This window comes from Eptatretus burgeri, chromosome 4 (genome assembly GCF_056783735.1).
Source record: "Eptatretus burgeri isolate ZD-2024b chromosome 4, Ebu_testis_v1, whole genome shotgun sequence".
Lineage (NCBI taxonomy): Eukaryota > Metazoa > Chordata > Myxini > Myxiniformes > Myxinidae > Eptatretus > Eptatretus burgeri.
In genome coordinates, this window is record NC_140964.1 from 735,246 (window position 1) to 752,944 (window position 17,699).

Here is a 17,699-nt window from a genome sequence, read left to right on the forward strand (position 1 = left end):
ACACCTGGAATTATACATAGATATAATTTATTTTGCCTTCTTACCTCCAGTGCAGAACCACGGTTTCGGAATTGAAAGTTGAATAACGCGCCAAATGGCTTTACCACGCAATGCACAAAACGTTTGAAGAAACTTTTAAAAGCAAAACGTTCAATTTATATCTGTATTTATCTTTGCCAAAGTGACGGGTCGTATAATGGAAGAACAAAAAAATGGGAAACGACGTGGAAAATAAAATTTCACATTTTCAGCGAGGCAACGTAGGCCATTGCCTGATGCACCGCAGAACAACACGTGGCCAACTTAGGTGAGTAGCCCTGAACTTTGTTCAATTCGATCAATATCCAGTATTCAGTGACAGTGCGAATATTGCAGAGCGCTGGCTTAAGCACTCCAATGAAACGGCTCCCTTGGCATGCAACTGGCAAACACCGAACCGTCATTTTAAACACCCCAGCTGAAGTACCCGGCGCTGCCCGGGGAAAAAAAAAATAGGAATAAGAAAGGGGTAAACTGTGGTGCTTAATATATATCACATTATATGTGGTGCTTCCCAATCTACCACAATTAATTTGGACACATTTCACATTTCTTTGTCGTTGTCAGCGTTCGTCATGAGTGCTCCAGTGCCTCGGGGTAGACCACATTGTGTGTCTGACTGTTGGCTGCCAGGATGCTGAGCTTCACTGTGCTGCCAGTCTGAGAGGCAGTCACATACAGCTGGCCGTGGGAGAAGCACGGGACTGAGAGGTCGACACCGATTGCCTTGTACATCTGACCTTGAGCCTTGTTGATCGTCATCGCAAAACATGGCTTGCAGGGAAACTGGAGTCGGCGAAACTGGAAAGCTTGCAGCAGCTCGGAGTCGGATGGAATGAACGGGATCCTAGGCAGAAGGACGACTTCTCCTTTGTATGGTCCACAGGAGATGGTGGCTTCAATGACATTGGCATGCAGGCGGGTTATGATGCAGCGAGTGCCATTGGTGGTCTTGGGTGGCTCCATGTTTCGCAGAATCATGATGGGCACACCGAGTTTCAGCTTGAAAAGATGTGGTGGCATTCCTGACAGTTTGAGAGAATTGAGCAGCTCAACAGGGTAAGTGACTGCCTCCTCATCACAGATGGCACTGGCTACAGACTTGTAGATCCTCTCATCACCAGGGAACTCTCCCATGAGCAAGTTGTTGAGCTGGTTGACATTGGTGTTCAGCCGAGAGAGAATTGCACGCTCAGCCACCCACTCAGATTTGACTCCATTTGTGGTCAAGCAAGGGTAGACTTCAGCCTTGAGCTCCTCCAGTGTGGAGACGACCTTGCCCAGTCCAGGAGGAATTGCGATCGTGTCTGGTTCGGCCAAAAATGGGATCTGTCCATTGCCAATTTCCAGGAGCAGCTTGGAGAAGTTGGTGGCCCCTTCATCCGCAGACAGGTGAGCTCGCATGTTGGTGGTCAGGTGCTTGACAGTCACATGGGGCCACAGGTGGGACGTCTTCAGGCTGACGTTGACAATGTTGAATCTGGTGCCTCTCTTGACCACTGGAAGGGTCTGCCAGAAGTCTCCGCTGAGCAGTGTGGGGATGCCTCCCATGGGTTGCTGGACTCCTGTGAAGTCCTGCAGTGTGCGATCTACACCTTCGTAGGCTGACTTGTGAGTCACCGGGGCCTCATCCACAATGATGGCAGCAGCATCCTTGATGACCTTGGCCAATGCCGTTCCATGCTTGATGTTGCATGTTGGTTTCAAACACTGCCTGATCGGTCCCCTTGGTGACATACTTTGTGATATACTTGATGCTGGAGCAATCTCAACGTTGATGTGGCAATTGAATTTGCGGAGGAGGAACGGGTTGTATGGTTGGTGACTCCCAACCCACTGGTTGGTGACTACATATACCACCCATTTTCCCTGCTGGCGCATCTTTATCTCACCGGTGTGACCATCATCTTCTGGCTTGAGACGCGATACTTGGGGTAGCTGTCATTTCCTTGCTCAGTGCTCTGCAGGAATGGCTTTGTGAAATCCTTTGAGCACTTGCGGTCCTTCATGCAAGGGCTATTCTGGTTGAGGTTTCCGCATGGACCGTGGATCATGTGTGCCACGACCATCTTGTGCAGCAATGGATCTTGCTCCTTGTCAGGAATCTCAGCACTTATGACCAGGTCAATGTCTTTGGTCTTGACCTTGTCATCTGGAGCAACCCACAGGAGGATGTGGGCATGAGGAAGACCACGCTTCTGGTACTCAATGGTGTACAGAAAGGCTCTCATCTTCCAAAAGCTCCCTTCTTTAGTAGCTCCATGAGCTTCTTGTTCTTTTGGCGAAAGACACGGGCAATGATGTCTGGGCGATCGTGAGGATATTGTCCTGGCAGGAGGTTTTCCTGGACCTCGGTTCATTTGGGATTCGTGGTCATCATAATGAAGAAGTCAGGCCTCCCCATGTGACGCACATAGGCCATGGCATCACTCTGTTTCTCATGCATCCACCTCGGTCCACCGGTGTAAGTTGCTGGAAGGACCACCCTTTGTCCAACATTGCGAGGGTCACCATCGCTGGTCATGAGGCTGTCACGGAGGTTGTCATAGTTATCAGCAAGCAAGTTCTTTTGCTCCCGGCGGATAAAGCCCAGTCGCTCTGTCTCGATCTTGCAGTAGACATCGACCAGAAACTGCTGAAAGAGTCGCCGCATCTGCAGTGTGTCGTTGCCCTCTCTCACCATGATGTGGTAGCTGTAGTACTGCAGCTATGAGTTTTCGTCCATCCTGTCCAGTAGCAGTCCTGGCCACCAGATGGATGCTGTAGCCATCTGTTCCACATGGGAACACTCTAGGATACTGGAGTGCATCATAAGAAGCATGCAGCTCACTGATCCTTTTAAGTGCACCATCGCGAAGTCTGAGGACAATGTCTCTGGGTTCTGTTGGCTCATTGTCCATTAGGATGGCGACTTCTGGTGGAGACTGGGCATTGTAGCGGCGTGTGTGCTCTCCTTGCGGTCGCTTGTTCTCTCTGATAATGATCTGGCGCTCTTCAGAGTTGCATCCTTCTGCAAGTACATCTCTTGCAATCTTGAGCTCACGGACCAGATGGTTATTCTCGTGAAACCACTTTGTGAGCATCTCAAGGATGTGTGGTTTGAGGCCGCTGTGATTCCTGGCAGCCAGCTCCTTGGCGTGTAAGTCCAGGAAGTAGACCTGTAGGAACTTTGGCTGGCCCTCTTCAAGCGGGAGCAAGCTGCCAATGCGGTGGAACACTTGACCTTGGATCCGGAAGCTCGGATTCCAGCCCTGGACTTCAGCTTCCTTGTGCCCGAAGCTCGTCATCGCAAAGCTGCCATTATACGTCCGAATGTTGTCAAGGAAGTACTTGCTGAGGTGACCTTCGCCTGGGAGAAGTTGCTTCAGCAAGGGAGGAAGGGCAGGATTGGGCTCAAGGCCGACCTTGCCATCACTGCAGCACACAAACTTGGTCTCTCCCTTGAACTTGTAAGCAGAGCAGTGGGTGCAGACTTAGTCCATTCGGCCGATGTCTGCATGAGTTTTGGGTCAGCTGGGTCATACGTGAATGCCACCCTGTTGGCATTGTTGTGCTCTTGTGCCCGGGCCAGTGCTCGTGCTTCTGCAGTGCGGTGAGGCATTGGCTCAAGTCTTGCATCACACTCTTCCTCGGTCTCATTTGCTCGCCGCTGTTGTTGCCGATGAACCTGTTCATAGAGCCCGGCTGATTGCTCCTCTTCAGTCTCATTTTGTCGCTGCTGCTGTTGCCGCTGTGCCTGTTCATTTAGCCTGGCATCTTGCTCCTCTTCAGTCTCCTGTTGTCTCTTAGAGTGTTTTCGCTTTGCTGCAGCTGCCTTGGGACCAATGGAGCTCTTCCTTTTTCAGGGCATCTAAAATCAGAAAGTCAAATTTTGATAAGAAACTTTGTAAACGTTCACTGGTTTGTCCATCCACTGGTCTGTCTTTGTCTTGTTTTGATCAGGTTGTGAATAAAAGTCGCGATGCGGAAAATCAATCAATTGCGGCAGAAAAATGGAAACGGCCAAAAAAATTAAAATTGACGAATTTTATTTTTCGGTTTTTTAAACGCTTAAGGTGTGCTGGAGTACCTGTGAAATGTGCTGATTTCGAATATACCTTCAGTTTTGCTCTGGGATGCGTATTTCTCGAGTTATACGAGGACAAACAAACATACACCACTATATATATATATATATATATATATATATATATATATATATATATATATATATATATATATATATATAAATATATATATATATATATATATTATATATATATTGTTACGGACCGGGGGGGGGGTCGGGGCCGCGACCGACCGCTCTGAACGAAGCCGCAAGTCGAGTCGGCCCAACCGATCGCCCGGAATATAGATCGCCACCCGGATAACTCCGAGCGACGGGTCCTTGTACAAGAACCGAAATACGCCAATTAGCAGATCACGTGGGGTAGGGTCGATTGCCAATCTTCAATGTGCCTAAATACCCACGTGATCTAACTACCGGGGTATTCCACCCTCGACAGAACTCGTACGGAACAAACCGCCGAGGCGAGCTTGTCCGTGCGCGATTCCAAGCGGCGTAACCGCCGAGAACCGTCGGTCCAAATGTCCCCCTATTACGGCAAACCAACGGCTTTCTAACTCCCAACACACGAAATGTTCAGTCAATGAGGGAATGGACGCAACGAGCAGGTTTACATTCACACAAGGACATTTATTATTATGAAACACGTATGTAATTATACAAGCAACAAAAGCATGACAAAAGAACTACAACCGTCTACTTATTATGTACAGTCATTTACACTTCACAGCAGTTCCTACTTATTAGACGGGCCCACGGACACACGTACACACACACGTACACACACACGTACACACACGTACACACACACGTACACACACGTACACACACACGTACACACACACGTACACACACACAATGGTGGCTGAGGCCTTTAATCACGGGCTCCAGCTCGGAGGACAGGTGAGCTGAAACTCAGAGCTCGACTCGAACCTTTCCACCTCGTGTGGTCTTCAACTTGTCCGGACCCGGGCTCCAGCGAGAGCGAGCTGGATCCAAATCGCCGTGAGCTGCGTTCCTTCCCGAGCTCCCGCGAATCCTCCCGCGCTTCTCAACACGTGCCGGTGAGATGAGGCGCCGATCCTTCCTGTCGATGCGTCGCTTCCCCGAGGAACCAACTCCAAGAAGAGGCCGACGCGTCGCACCAAGCGGGGAAACAAAATGGAGAACGACAAGCTCCACGAACTGAGAGGAAGAAGAGGAAGAAGCCTCCACTCGCAGCTCGAGCCGAACAACCAGCTCAAGTTCCTTCCAAAACAAAGCAGCAGCCGAAGCTCACTGAGCCAGCCGAAGCTCACTGAGCCAGCCGAAGCAAAAAGCTTCCGAAGGCCTCAAGCCAAGCAAGCCAAGCAGGATCCGATGGCCTGCTGAACGACTTCTCTCTCCGAAGCAAAAAAGCTTACTCCTCCCACGGGACTCAGTACACAAACTCTGCACACAGGACTCAAAACGGGACTCTTCACCAACTTTGCCACGGGACTCCCACGAACTCAGCCCCACCACGGGAATCCCACGAACTCAGCCCACAAACTCAGCCCTACCACAGGACTCCCACAGGACTCTTTTTGAACAGAGAAAAGATGTCCTCTTTATCCTTTTCACCCCTTCCCCCGCACCCGGCGTGACTCATGCCCTCGTGATCCACCCCCCCCCCCTCGCTCAACCACGGGTGGGAGGGAGTTGTTGACATCACCGCAGGGCTCTTCTTCCTCTTCGCAGAAGAGGGGGATGGACGTCTCCATTGTTCGCTCCCGAACTATTAAATCTATCCGCAGCGCATCTAATCGATTTCTAAACATTTAAACAATGGAAGGTGAGCTATCTAGGGAACAAGCACTTATCGACATAGCTGACTAAAGGAACCTGTATGTTGTGTGCAATTGAATTCCAAATTCGTAACAATATTATATATATATATATATATATATATATTAAAGATACACCTCCCGGAGACGCCCGAAATGTCAAATATGTCCGAAATGGATAAATGAACACTTTTTTCAGAGTCGAAACAGCTTGTAAGTTTGATTGTGGAGCTTAAATTTTGTAATTCTCTTTAGTTTAAGAGATACTCATGTGTGGAAATTAAATGAAGCAACAAACGCTAACGTCTGGTTGTTTTATAAGCATTGCAATGTACCCAGCGATTCGTAGCTATGGTGAACAGGTATTCGATAATATGAGTGAGGAAAGTGAAAAAAAACAAAAAACTTTTTTGTCACAAGAAATCGTTGCGGCCTGTTCCAAGTCAAGGCATCGTTAAGTAGGCCAAAAAAACATGGCGGCTTCAGACCCCAGCGAGGTTACCAAGGATACGCCTGAAGACCCCAGCGAGGTTACCAAGGATACGCCTGAAGACCCCAACGAGGTTGCCAAGGAAACGCCTGAAAACCCCAGCGAGGTTACCACGGAAACGCCTGAAGACCCCAGCGAGGTTACCACGGAAACGCCTGAAGACCCCAGCGAGGTTACCACGGAAACGCCTGAAGACCCCAGCAAGGTGACCAAGGATATGCCTGAAGACCCCAGCGAGGTTACCTCGGATACGCCTGAAGACTGCAGAGAGCGAGGTGGCCGAGGATCTCTTGATGAAGGATATAATTAAATAAAGTCGTTAATTACCTTCCAAAAGGGGTGTTTTAATTAACCCAAACACCCAATTTACACTCTTGCACTTCCTTGGGGTTTTTCTGAGTATGCTTGCAAAGTTTCAGGATGCGAGGTGTTATGGTTTTGGAGTTATGGACACGGACGCGGACGCGGACGCAGACACACACACACACACACACACACACACACACACACACACACACACACACACACACACACACACACACACACACACACACACACACACAAGTTTTATGTGAATATATAATTTGAACATATCAGTCTTGAACAAACATAAACAGCTTTGTTTGGAGATTTATTTATAGTTCATTCATTAACCCGGTTCACGAAGCGAAAATCGGGCTTCAGCAATCAAGCAGTCGCGTACGTGGTACGGAGAACGTACGGATGTCTGCATGTACTTAAGATCGTACATGGAAAACTGTTCACCTGAAGAAATTGAAACTTTACCACACGTTACATGACCATTTGATAGAGCCCTTGTAGAGGGGACATCAAAATTTTTCAAGGTATAATTTGTCCACATTTACCTCAGAAATGCAGACATGTGATTACAAGTTTGCCACCAGAAGAGTTTGCTCGCACCCAGGGCCGCCGAGAGCCACAATGGGCCCCCTTCATCGGGCCCCCTTCATCCAGGCCCCTTTCAATTTCGGAGTTTTCTGTATCTTCATTCTCAAAAACACGTGCAGCGATTAAAGGAAATTTGGGGTGTTATTCACTTATTCCTATGTGCAGATTCGTTCAAAATACTTCATTCTGGATGGGGCGCGGCCACTCTTGCGTTCATTTCCGTCATGACGTGAAATTTGGGGTGTTATTCACTTATTCCTATGTGCAGATTCGTTCAACATATTCATTCTGGCTGGGGCGTGGCCAACACTCTTGCGTTCGTTTACGTCATGACGTCATTACCGCGATTGTGATCATGCAAATCGTTTCCACAGGGTATAATTTATTTTCCGAGGGAGGGTGTCTGTCCGTGGCAATATGGCGTGTTGGGGAAATCAGCAAAATAAAACTTCTCCCCACCCCCGGTGTTTTATCATCACAAACAATCATTATAGGAAACAAAACAATTTAACTAAATAATTACGGACCCCCTATGTCGATGAGGGTCGTTACCACGCCTCCCTCCATCCTCCATCTCTCAACGGTTGGCTCCCCTGCCCGCACCAAGTCCTTCTCAACTCGACACGGGGTTAAGTATATTCTCCGAATCCCATCGAAGTTTCAATGTCACCACCAATGGGCTCGGCTGTTACCTCAGAGCGCGGCTTGAAATATTTAATTTTTCTGTGTAAATACAAGTCCTCGGAGATCGAGTTTACAATTGCACGTTGTGTTCGTCTTTCGCTTCATCGTTCATGTTCGGGTTTGTGCTCTTCGTGTTGGTCGTGGAGTTCTCAGAGTAAATAATCATCTCGGGAAATGCAAGTTGTTGTTTCTCCTCACGGATGAATTGCCAGGACTGTGATCATTGCGGGTCGAGGTGCGATCACTGCGGGTCAAGGTGTGATCATTGCGGGTCAAGGTGTGATCATTGCGGGTCAAGGTGTGATCATTGCGGGTCAAGGTGTGATCATTGCGGGTCAAGGTGTGATCACTGCGGGTCAAGGTGTGATCATTGCGGGTCAAGGTGTGATCATTGCGGGTCAAGGTGTGATCATTGCGGGTCAAGGTGTGATCATTGCGGGTCAAGGTGTGATCATTGCGGGTCAAGGTGTGATCATTGCGGGTCAAGGTGTGATCATTGCGGGTCAAGGTGTGATCACTGCGGGTCAAGGTGTGATCATTGCGGGTCAAGGTGTGATCATTGCGGGTCAAGGTGTGATCATTGCGGGTCAAGGTGTGATCATTGCGGGTCAAGGTGTGATCATTGCGGGTCAAGGTGTGATCATTGCGGGTCGAGGTGTGATCATTGCGGGTCGAGGTGCGATCATTGCGGGTCAAGGTGTGATGACTGCGGGTCAAGGTGCGATCATTGCGGGTCGAGGTGCGATCCTTGCGGGTCGAGGTGCGATCCTTGCGGGTCGAGGTGCGATCCTTGCGGGTCGAGGTGCGATCCTTGCGGGTCGAGGTGCGATCACGGCGGGTCGAGGTGCGATCACGGCGGGTCGAGGTGCGATCGTCGCGGGTCGAGGTGCGATCGTCGCGGGTCGAGGTGCGATCGTCGCGGGTCGAGGTGCGATCGTCGCGGGTCGAGGTGCGATCGTCGCGGGTCGAGGTGCGATCGTCGCGGGTCGAGGTGCGATCGTCGCGGGTCGAGGTGCGATCGTCGCGGGTCGAGGTGCGATCGTCGCGGGTCGAGGTGCGATCGTCGCTGGTCGAGGTTCGATCGTCGTGGGTCGAGGTGCGATCGTCGCGGGTCGAGGTGCGATCATTGCGGGTCGAGGTGCGATCACTGCGGGTCAAGGTGCGATCACAGCGGGTCAAGGTGCGATCATTGCTGGTCAAGGTGCGATCGTTGAGGTGCGATCGTCGCGGGTCAAGGTGCGATCGCTGCGGGTCGAGGTGCGATCATTGCGGGTCGAGGTGCGATCAATGCGGGTCGAGGTGCGATCACAGCGGGTCAAGGTGCGATCATTGCTGGTCGAGGTGCGATCGTCGCGGGTCGAGGTGCGATCGTCGCGGGTCGAGGTGCGATCGTCGCGGGTCGAGGTGCGATCGTCGCGGGTCGAGGTGCGATCGTCGCGGGTCGAGGTGCGATCGTCGCGGGTCGAGGTGCGATCGTCGCGGGTCGAGGTGCGATCGTCGCGGGTCGAGGTGCGATCGTCGCGGGTCGAGGTGCGATCGTCGCGGGTCGAGGTGCGATCGTCGAGGTGCGATCGTCGCGGGACAAGGTGCGATCATTGCGGGTCGAGGTGCGATCACGGCGGGTCAAGGTGCGATCATTGCGGGTCGGGGTGCGATCACGGCGGGTCAAGGTGCGATCATTGCGGGTCGAGGTGCGATGGTCGAGGTGCGATCGTCGCGGGTCGAGGTGCGATCGTCGCGGGTCGACGTGCGATCGTCGCGGGTCGAGGTGCGATCGTCGCGGGTCGACGTGCGATCGTCGCGGGTCGAGGTGCGATCGTCGCGGGTCGAGGTGCGATCGTCGCGGGTCGAGGTGCGATCGTCGGTCGAGGTGCGATCGTCGCGGGTCGAGGTGCGATCGTCGCGGGTCGAGGTGCGATCGTCGCGGTCGAGGTGCGATCGTCGCGGGTCGAGGTGCGATCGTCGCGGGTCGAGGTGCGATCGTCGCGGGTCGAGGTGCGATCGTCGCGGGTCGAGGTGCGATCGTCGCGGGTCGAGGTGCGATCGTCGCTGGTCGAGGTGCGATCATTGCGGGTCGAGGTGCGATCATTACGGGTCGAGGTGCGATCACTGCGGGTCGAGGTGCGATCACAGCGGGTCAAGGTGCGATCATTGCTGGTCAAGGTGCGATCGTTGAGGTGCGATCGTCGCGGGTCAAGGTGCGATCACTGCGGGTCGAGGTGCGATCATTGCGGGTCGAGGTGCGATCATTGCGGGTCGAGGTGCGATCAATGCGGGTCGAGGTGCGATCATTGTTGGTCAAGGTGCGATCGTCGCGGTGTGATCGTCGCGGGTCGAGGTGCGATCGTCGAGGTGCGATCGTCGAGGTGCGATCGTCGAGGTGCGATCGTCGCGGGTTGAGGTGCGATCGTTGCGGGTCGAGGTGCGATCGTTGCGGGTCGAGGTGCGATCACTGCGGGTCGAGGTGCGATCATTGCGGGTCGAGGTGCGATCATTCCGGGTAGAGGTGCGATCCTTGTGGGTCGAGGTGCGATCGTCGCGGGTCGAGGTGCGATCGTCGCGGGTCGAGGTGCGATCGTTGCGGGTCGAGGTGCGATCACTGCGGGTCGAGGTGCGATCATTGCGGGTCGAGGTGCGATCATTGCGGGTCGAGGTGCGATCCTTGTGGGTCGAGGTGCGATCGTCGCGGGTCGAGGTGCGATCGTCGCGGGTTGAGGTGCGATCGTCGCGGGTCGAGGTGCGATCGTCGCGGGTCGAGGTGCGATCGTCGAGGTGCGATCGTCGCGGGTCAAGGTGCGATCACTGCGGGTCAAGGTGCGATCATTGCGGGTCGAGGTGCGATCGCGGGTTGAGGTGCGATCACGGCGGGTCAAGGTGCGATCATTGCGGGTCGAGGTGCGATCGCGGGTTGAGGTGCGATCGTCGCGGGTCGAGGTACGATCGTCGCGGGTCGACGTGCGATCGTCGCGGGTCGAGGTGCGATCGTCGCGGGTCGAGGTGCGATCGTCGCGGGTCGAGGTGCGATCGTCGCTGGTCGAGGTGCGATCGTCGCTGGTCGAGGTGCGATCATTGCGGGTCGAGGTGCGATCATTACGGGTTGAGGTGCGATCACTGCGGGTCGAGGTGCGATCACAGCGGGTCAAGGTGCGATCATTGCTGGTCAAGGTGCGATCGTTGAGGTGCGATCGTCGCGGGTCAAGGTGCGATCACTGCGGGTCGAGGTGCAATCATTGCGGGTCGAGGTGCGATCAATGCGGGTTGAGGTGCGATCATTGCTGGTCAAGGTGCGATCGTCGCGGTGCGATCGTCGCGGGTCGAAGTGCGATCGACGCGGGTCGAGGTGCGATCGTCGCGGGTCGAGGTGCGATCGTCGCGGGTCGAGGTGCGATCGTCGCGGGTCGAGGTGCGATCGTCGCGGGTCGAGGTGCGATCGTTGCGGGTCGAGGTGCGATCACTGCGGGTCGAGGTGCTATCACGGCGGGTCGAGGTGCGATCGTCGCGGGTCGAGGTGCGATCGTCGCGGGTCGAGGTGCGATCGTCGCGGGTCGAGGTGCGATCGTCGCGGGTCGAGGTGCGATCGTCGCGGGTCGAGGTGCGATCGTCGCGGGTCGAGGTGCGATCGTCGCGGGTCGAGGTGCGATCGTCGCGGGTCGAGGTGCGATCGTCGCGGGTCGATGTGCGATCGTCGAGGTGCGATCGTCGCGGGTCGAGGTGCGATCGTCGCGGGTCGAGGTGCGATCGTCGCGGGTCGAGGTGCGATCGTCGCGGGTCGAGGTGCGATCGTCGCGGGTCGAGGTGCGATCGTCGCGGGTCGAGGTGCGATCGTCTCGGGTCGGGGTGCGATCGGGGCGGGTCGAGGTGCGATCGGGGCGGGTCGAGGTGCGATCGTCGCGGGTCGAGGTGCGATCGTCGCGGGTCGAGGTGCGATCGTCGCGGGTCGAGGTGCGATCGTCGCGGGTCGAGGTGCGATCGTCGCGGGTCGAGGTGCGATCGTCGCGGGTCGAGGTGCGATCACTGCGGGTCAAGGTGCGATCGTCGCGGGTCGAGGTGCGATCGTCGCGGGTCGAGGTGCGATCGTCGCGGGTCGAAGTGCGATCATTGGGGGTCGAGGTGCGATCATTGTGGGTCAAGGTGCTTTCACTGTTTCTGATGTGCTGCTTGATACCGATTCCCACCAAATCTACCACTGGGAAGGCGATGGCAAACCACCCAGTATTAACAACCCAGCTTGCTATCACTTTCCAATCCAATCGTTCCGTATCAACCGGTTTGCAAGCAGATCGCCGAGCCGCTCGACAAGTGGAGCAAGCAGATTAAGAGGGGCGCTTGATGTTGGTAAAGATGGCCGCCGTACTCAGATTCAAAATGATCCCACAGTCTGCAACCAATGAAATGTTCAGAAGCATACCCATGGTATGTAAATTGTACTCGTACTGTTACTGAAACGCGTATTTCATACTATAATGTTTACTCTACTTGTTATCCTACGATGGACAAACCTACAAACCCCCATCTTCCCTCCCCAAAACGCACAATCGTAATGTCCGTGGATAAACTTGCTCGGAGGGTGACTGACGTGACTCCCCACTAATTTATCTTTGTTTCCCTCTTCTTCGAACACAGTAAGTTCGTTTGGGGAAGTTGTCTCAAGAGGATCGAGTAAAAGTGAAAACGACGGCCTACCCAGCAGATGTTCGAGTACTACGATCGCATTGTTTCCATGGAGACCGCCATGTTGGTAAGCGGTGCCGAGCGCTCCGTTCCGTTGGAGTACATGCTTGGCGCTTTGAATTCAAATTCTCTGTGAGTCAAGGAATTGTGTTTATAAATGCTTTGAAGCGCCTTTACATCAAAGAAAACCACGAGTCACGATGTTCAAAATACACTGGACAGTTTTTCCAGGATTTTCTGGTCATACGATGCAACTTATGCTGCTAACGATCATTGCTTATCAACCTGGAATGAAAAGAAAACCGTCATCATTTCATGGGTACTCCCGAACCACGTGTCGACCCAGAACTTGGCGAACACCCTGCCCCTTTCTCTCCACGCACGACGCACGTGACTCCCAAAGCGTGGGAAAATATTGTCGTTTGGCTTCTTCTCTTCAAAAAGTTCCCATCAAAGTCCTTGTGTTCATTTTCACGAATATAACATGTATGGCCACCTTTGGTTGATCTATTGAATGTTCAATGCAAATCCAAGTGGTGTCAATGTAAAAACAGAGCAAGGAAGCAACACTATTTTGGGGGAGAAAAGCAAATTGGAACCAAATTCCTGTTCTGCTGGTTGCTCTTCCTTTCTGATGAAGGCCGTTCACCCGTGACATGCAAACACCCTGCAAAAGTAAATTTGTTTATAATGCAGAAGTTTCTGCTCCAACAAGCAAATGGCATTACTTCATGGCCCAACAAGAAAATTAAAGAAACTCAGCCCATTTGGCCTTGAAACATGCATGCAGCTGTCTTCTGGTCTTTATGACCCACAGCAACGATGGCACAAGGTGTAAGTAGCAGATGGCATGGCATGATGGACAGTGGAAAAACTGGCAGGTGGTATGGCTGGCAGGCACGGCTGGACTGGCAGGTGGGGCTGGCAGATGGTGTGGACCAGCAGATGTCACAAGTCGGTAGCAGATGTTCTCATCAGTGGCAGTAAGTAGGACGGCCGGCTTTGGTCCGAATCTACTCCACAATAGCTGCCACCCTAATCCTTATAGGGTGTGCGATTGACCCCAGGGTTGACAGCCACATATTGCCCAAATGTGACCCACCTGCCCAATGGGGTGCGACCTGCCTGAGATTAACTTTGGAAACTTGTAATTAAAACTTTGGAAGAGTAATAGTAATTCCCCTTAAATAATGTAATGCAATCTGTGTTGGACTGATTTTTACGACACTGACCTGACATGTTTCCCGCATATTTTCAGGGCTGGACGTTCACTTTAAAGGTGGATAAATGGCTAAAAACAACAAAGCCCCAGGAATCCCACACGATAGAGCAACATGTCACGACGACAGTGAATGGCTGAGCTGGAGGTGATGCTATGCATTGTGGAGGACATTCTGTCACTGCCTCTGTCTGTTTGTTCTACTGACTCGCTTTGGACACCTACAATTAGACACTCATCAGTGTGAACCTTTACTCGTACATTACACCGGGAACCTATGAACCATCAGTGTGAACCTAGCCACTCCTTCCTTCCTTGTTTCGTTGTTTTTGTGGATTCCATCTCGACATGTTTTTTTCATTTTTTTTCTGACTTTTTAATATAGTAGGATTGCTTTCATGTGTGCCAGCTGTAGAGGCATGGGCGCAGTACAAAAATCGAAAACGATATCCTCCACATCGAAGGATATTGTGCCAATGGGATGTTTAATTTCCTCTGCCACCGAAGGTGAAGGGCATTATGTTTTCACTTCTCTCTGTTTGTCTGTCTGTGTGCAGGATATCTCAAAAAAAGTTGTGGATAGATCCGGATGAAACTTGGTGGACAGATAGAGTGTGTGACAAGGATGAACTGATTAGATTTTGGTGAAGATCCGGATCTGATAATTTTTAAAGGATTCTTCACCATTGAGAGATAGGACCACAAATGACACATAACACGATATCTCAAAAAATTGTGGACAGATTCGGATGAAACTTGGTGGACAGATTGGGTGTATCCCATGACTAATTGATTCGATTTTGGTGAATATCTGGATCTGGATACGAGAATGATTTAGTCTTCAAAGTGATTCTTCACCATTGAGAGATAGGGCCAATAACGATATAGTGTTGTGGGGCCGGGTCTCGGTGGCGAGCACGACCGCTAGAGGGAGCTGTAGAGTCGGCTCCACCGAACACACCGGAATTTAGGTCGTGACCCTCAGATCAGTCCGAAAGGCACGGGTCCCTTACAGGACCATGAATCGCCAATAATTCGACCGCGTGGGGTAGGGTTAATTGCCAAACTTCAATATACCTAATTACCCACGTGGCAAAGCCACCGGGGAATTTACACCCTCGACAGACCTCGAGTGGGCCAAGCTGTTACCGTGCTCGAACTGTGTGTAACCCGAGCGGATGGTCACCAAGGCACGTCAGTCCAAATGAACAATTTTACTGTCTCGCTATTTCTTAACACGCACCGTGCTAAGCCAATAAAATAAATGACAGGGAACGAGCTGGGACATTCAACAATAGGGAACTTTATTACAATAATAGCGGGGCGGGAAGCACGCAAGGGCAGAGTTATCCGAATATCAGGCAGGAAATATACAGTGAGCAAAAGCACTTAACAGTTCTACTTAAGAGACGGGCCCACACACAGACACACACCAAAAGAAATGGACCCCGTCGGGTCTTTATTGAAGGCTTCCAGCTTGAGGAAAGGTGAGCTGGAGACCAGAGCCTGTGCTTGGACCTGTCCGCCTTGTGCGGTCTTCAACGATCTGGCTCAGTGGCAGGACTCAAACCCGCAGCTTTCACGTGGCGTCAAGGACGAAGGCACCAGGAGTGGAGCGGAAGACGCCAGCAAGATCGGCAAAAACAAGCGAGGAAGCGGCGAAGCAGGCGAAGCAAATGATCCTCCTCAGGCTCCGACACACAACCAGGCTCCGACGCCAACACTATCATGAACACGAACCCGAACAAGCCTCCAAAGGGAGCCTGGTCTTTTATCAGCTCCCTGGGCGGGGTGGAGCCTCGGTGTCAGATGCTCTGTGTGCGCTTGGTTGGACAGGGATCAGGTGTGTCGACGTGCTGTTCGCTCCTGATTGGACAGCAAGGAGAGCCTGGTAAAGTGCTAGTTCAGTGGAGGAGCTGTGAATGGGAATGCGCTGTAAAGCGCTAGTTCAGTGGCAGGGTAGTTGGTTTGTCGGATCTAATGATTTAAAGACCTGACTATAAAACAACTTCGCAGCGCACGTACATTTAATCACCCATTATACAAGGGGACGGGACCCTAACTACAAGCACATACTTACCGATATAACTGATCTTTGGGACCTGAATGTTGAGTGCTCATGGTTTCCAAATTCATAACAATAGTACTGTATGGCATGATATTTCAAGTGTATTGGGTCTGATATGTTCTCGTGGATCAGGCATTACGTGGTGGAGGTATGCGCTCTACCGAGTGCCCTTCTCGTTTTATATGCTTTGATTATATCCGAAAAGACCCTATTTATCTTGAAACCTCTGGGTGGACAACGTTTCTTGTTTGTCTACTGTCTGGAATGGGGAGAAACAAGACAGAGAATTAATACCCTGAGAGAAAGATTGAGGAGAGAAGCAGAAACTGGGGAGATGACTTGCGATTTTCCCTTGTACAAGTGGCATAGTTCAAGTGGTTTAACCACTGACCCTTGCCAAAGGGAGGGGCTATTGAGGGTGGGGAAACAACAATGCCAATTCTAAAAAATAATAATAATCTTGAACATTGAGGGTATATCCATAATTGTCCAGCTTTGTTAGTATCTTCTTAAAAACTATCAGTTCTGTTGAAAACTACGTCCTGCAGTCATGCTAAAAAAAAAAAAAAATTGCATATGTAGTCAAGGCTTGTGGAAGAGCTAGTACATTGCAGGTATCAAGGCGTAACAGGAGAGAGAGAGAGAGAGAGAGAGAGAGAGAGAGAGAGAGAAAGAGAGAGAGAGAGAGAGAGAGAGAGAGAGAGAGAGGTGGGTAGAGGGGAAGAGAGAGGGAGAGATGGGGCAGAGGGGAAGAGAGAGAGAGATGGGGCGGAGGGGAAGAGAGAGAGAGAGAGATGGGGCGGAGGGGAAGAGAGAGAGAGAGAGATGGGGCGGAGGGGAAGAGAGAGAGAGAGAGAGAGAGAGAGAGAGAGAGAGAGAGAGAGAGAGAGAGAGAGATGGGGCGGAGGGGAAGAGAGAGAGAGAGATGGGGCGGAGGGGAAGAGAGAGATGGGGCGGAGGGGAAAAGAGATAGATGGGGCGGAAGGGAAGAGAGAGAGAGAGAGAGAGAGAGAGAGAGAGAGAGAGAGAGAGAGAGAGAGAGAGAGAGAGAGAGAGAGAGAGAGAGAGAGAGAGAGAGAGAGAGAGATGGGTAGAGGGGAAGAGAGAGAGATGGGGCGGAGGGGAAGAGAGAGAGGGAGGAGGGGAAGAGACACACACACACACACACAGAGATAGGGCGGAGGGAGAGAGAGAGAGAGAGAGAGAGAGAGAGAGAGAGAGAGAGAGAGAGAGAGAGAGAGAGAGAGAGAGAGAGAGAGAGAGAGAGAGAGAGAGAGAGAAGGGGAAGGGGAAGGGGAAGGGGGAGAGAGAGAGAGAGAGAGAGAGAGAGAGAGAGAGAGAGAGAGAGAGAGAGAGAGAGAGAGAGAGAGAGAGAGAGAGAGAGAGAGAGAGAGAGAGAGAGAGAGAGAGAGAGAGAGAGAGAGAGAGAGAGAGAGAGAGAGAGATGGGTAGAGCGGAAGAGAGAGAGATGGGGCGGAGGGGAAGAGAGAGAGGGAGGAGGGGAAGAGACACACACACACACACACACACACAGAGATAGGGCGGAGGGAGAGAGAGAGAGAAGGAGAGAGGGAGAGGGAGAGGGAGAGAGAGAGAGAGAGAGAGAGAGAGAGAGAGAGAGAGAGAGAGAGAGAGAGAGAGAGAGAGAGAGAGAGAGAGAGAGAGAGAGAGAGAGAGAGAGAGAGAAAGAGAGAGAGAGATGGGTAGAGGGGAGGAGAGAGAGAGAGAGATGGGGCGGAGGGGAAGAG

At 52.1% G+C, this 17,699-nt stretch overlaps 2 protein-coding genes and 1 long non-coding RNA gene across 3 annotated transcripts in view; 1 reads left to right on the forward strand and 2 right to left on the reverse strand.

Moving 5' to 3' along the window:
- Nucleotides 1-7,420, reverse strand: part of CERKL (CERK like autophagy regulator) — a 167,492-nt gene extending 160,072 nt beyond the window's left edge. Inside the window, exon 1 of the mRNA XM_085876607.1 lies at nt 7,267-7,420. The gene's annotated coding sequence lies outside the window, so the exon portion shown is untranslated. The remainder of the gene's footprint in view (nt 1-7,266) is intronic.
- LOC147027299 (ATP-dependent DNA helicase PIF1-like) lies at nt 613-1,920 on the reverse strand. Its single transcript, XM_085876117.1, has one exon. The coding sequence runs from the start codon at nt 1,918-1,920 to the stop codon at nt 613-615; it is 1,308 nt and encodes a 435-aa protein (XP_085732243.1).
- A 309-nt stretch (nt 7,421-7,729) lies between the features above and the next one.
- On the forward strand, nt 7,730-16,644 carry LOC147027300 (uncharacterized). Its single transcript, XR_015056980.1, has 3 exons — nt 7,730-7,937; nt 12,617-12,731; nt 13,923-16,644. It is a non-coding gene; the product is annotated as an uncharacterized LOC147027300 (long non-coding RNA).
- The last annotated feature ends 1,055 nt before the right edge of the window (nt 16,645-17,699 follow it).

Coding starts and splice junctions, on each gene's coding strand:
- LOC147027299 (XM_085876117.1), bottom strand. CDS start 1,920: ATGCGCCAGCAGGGAAAATGGGTGGTATATGTAGTCACCAACCAGTGG.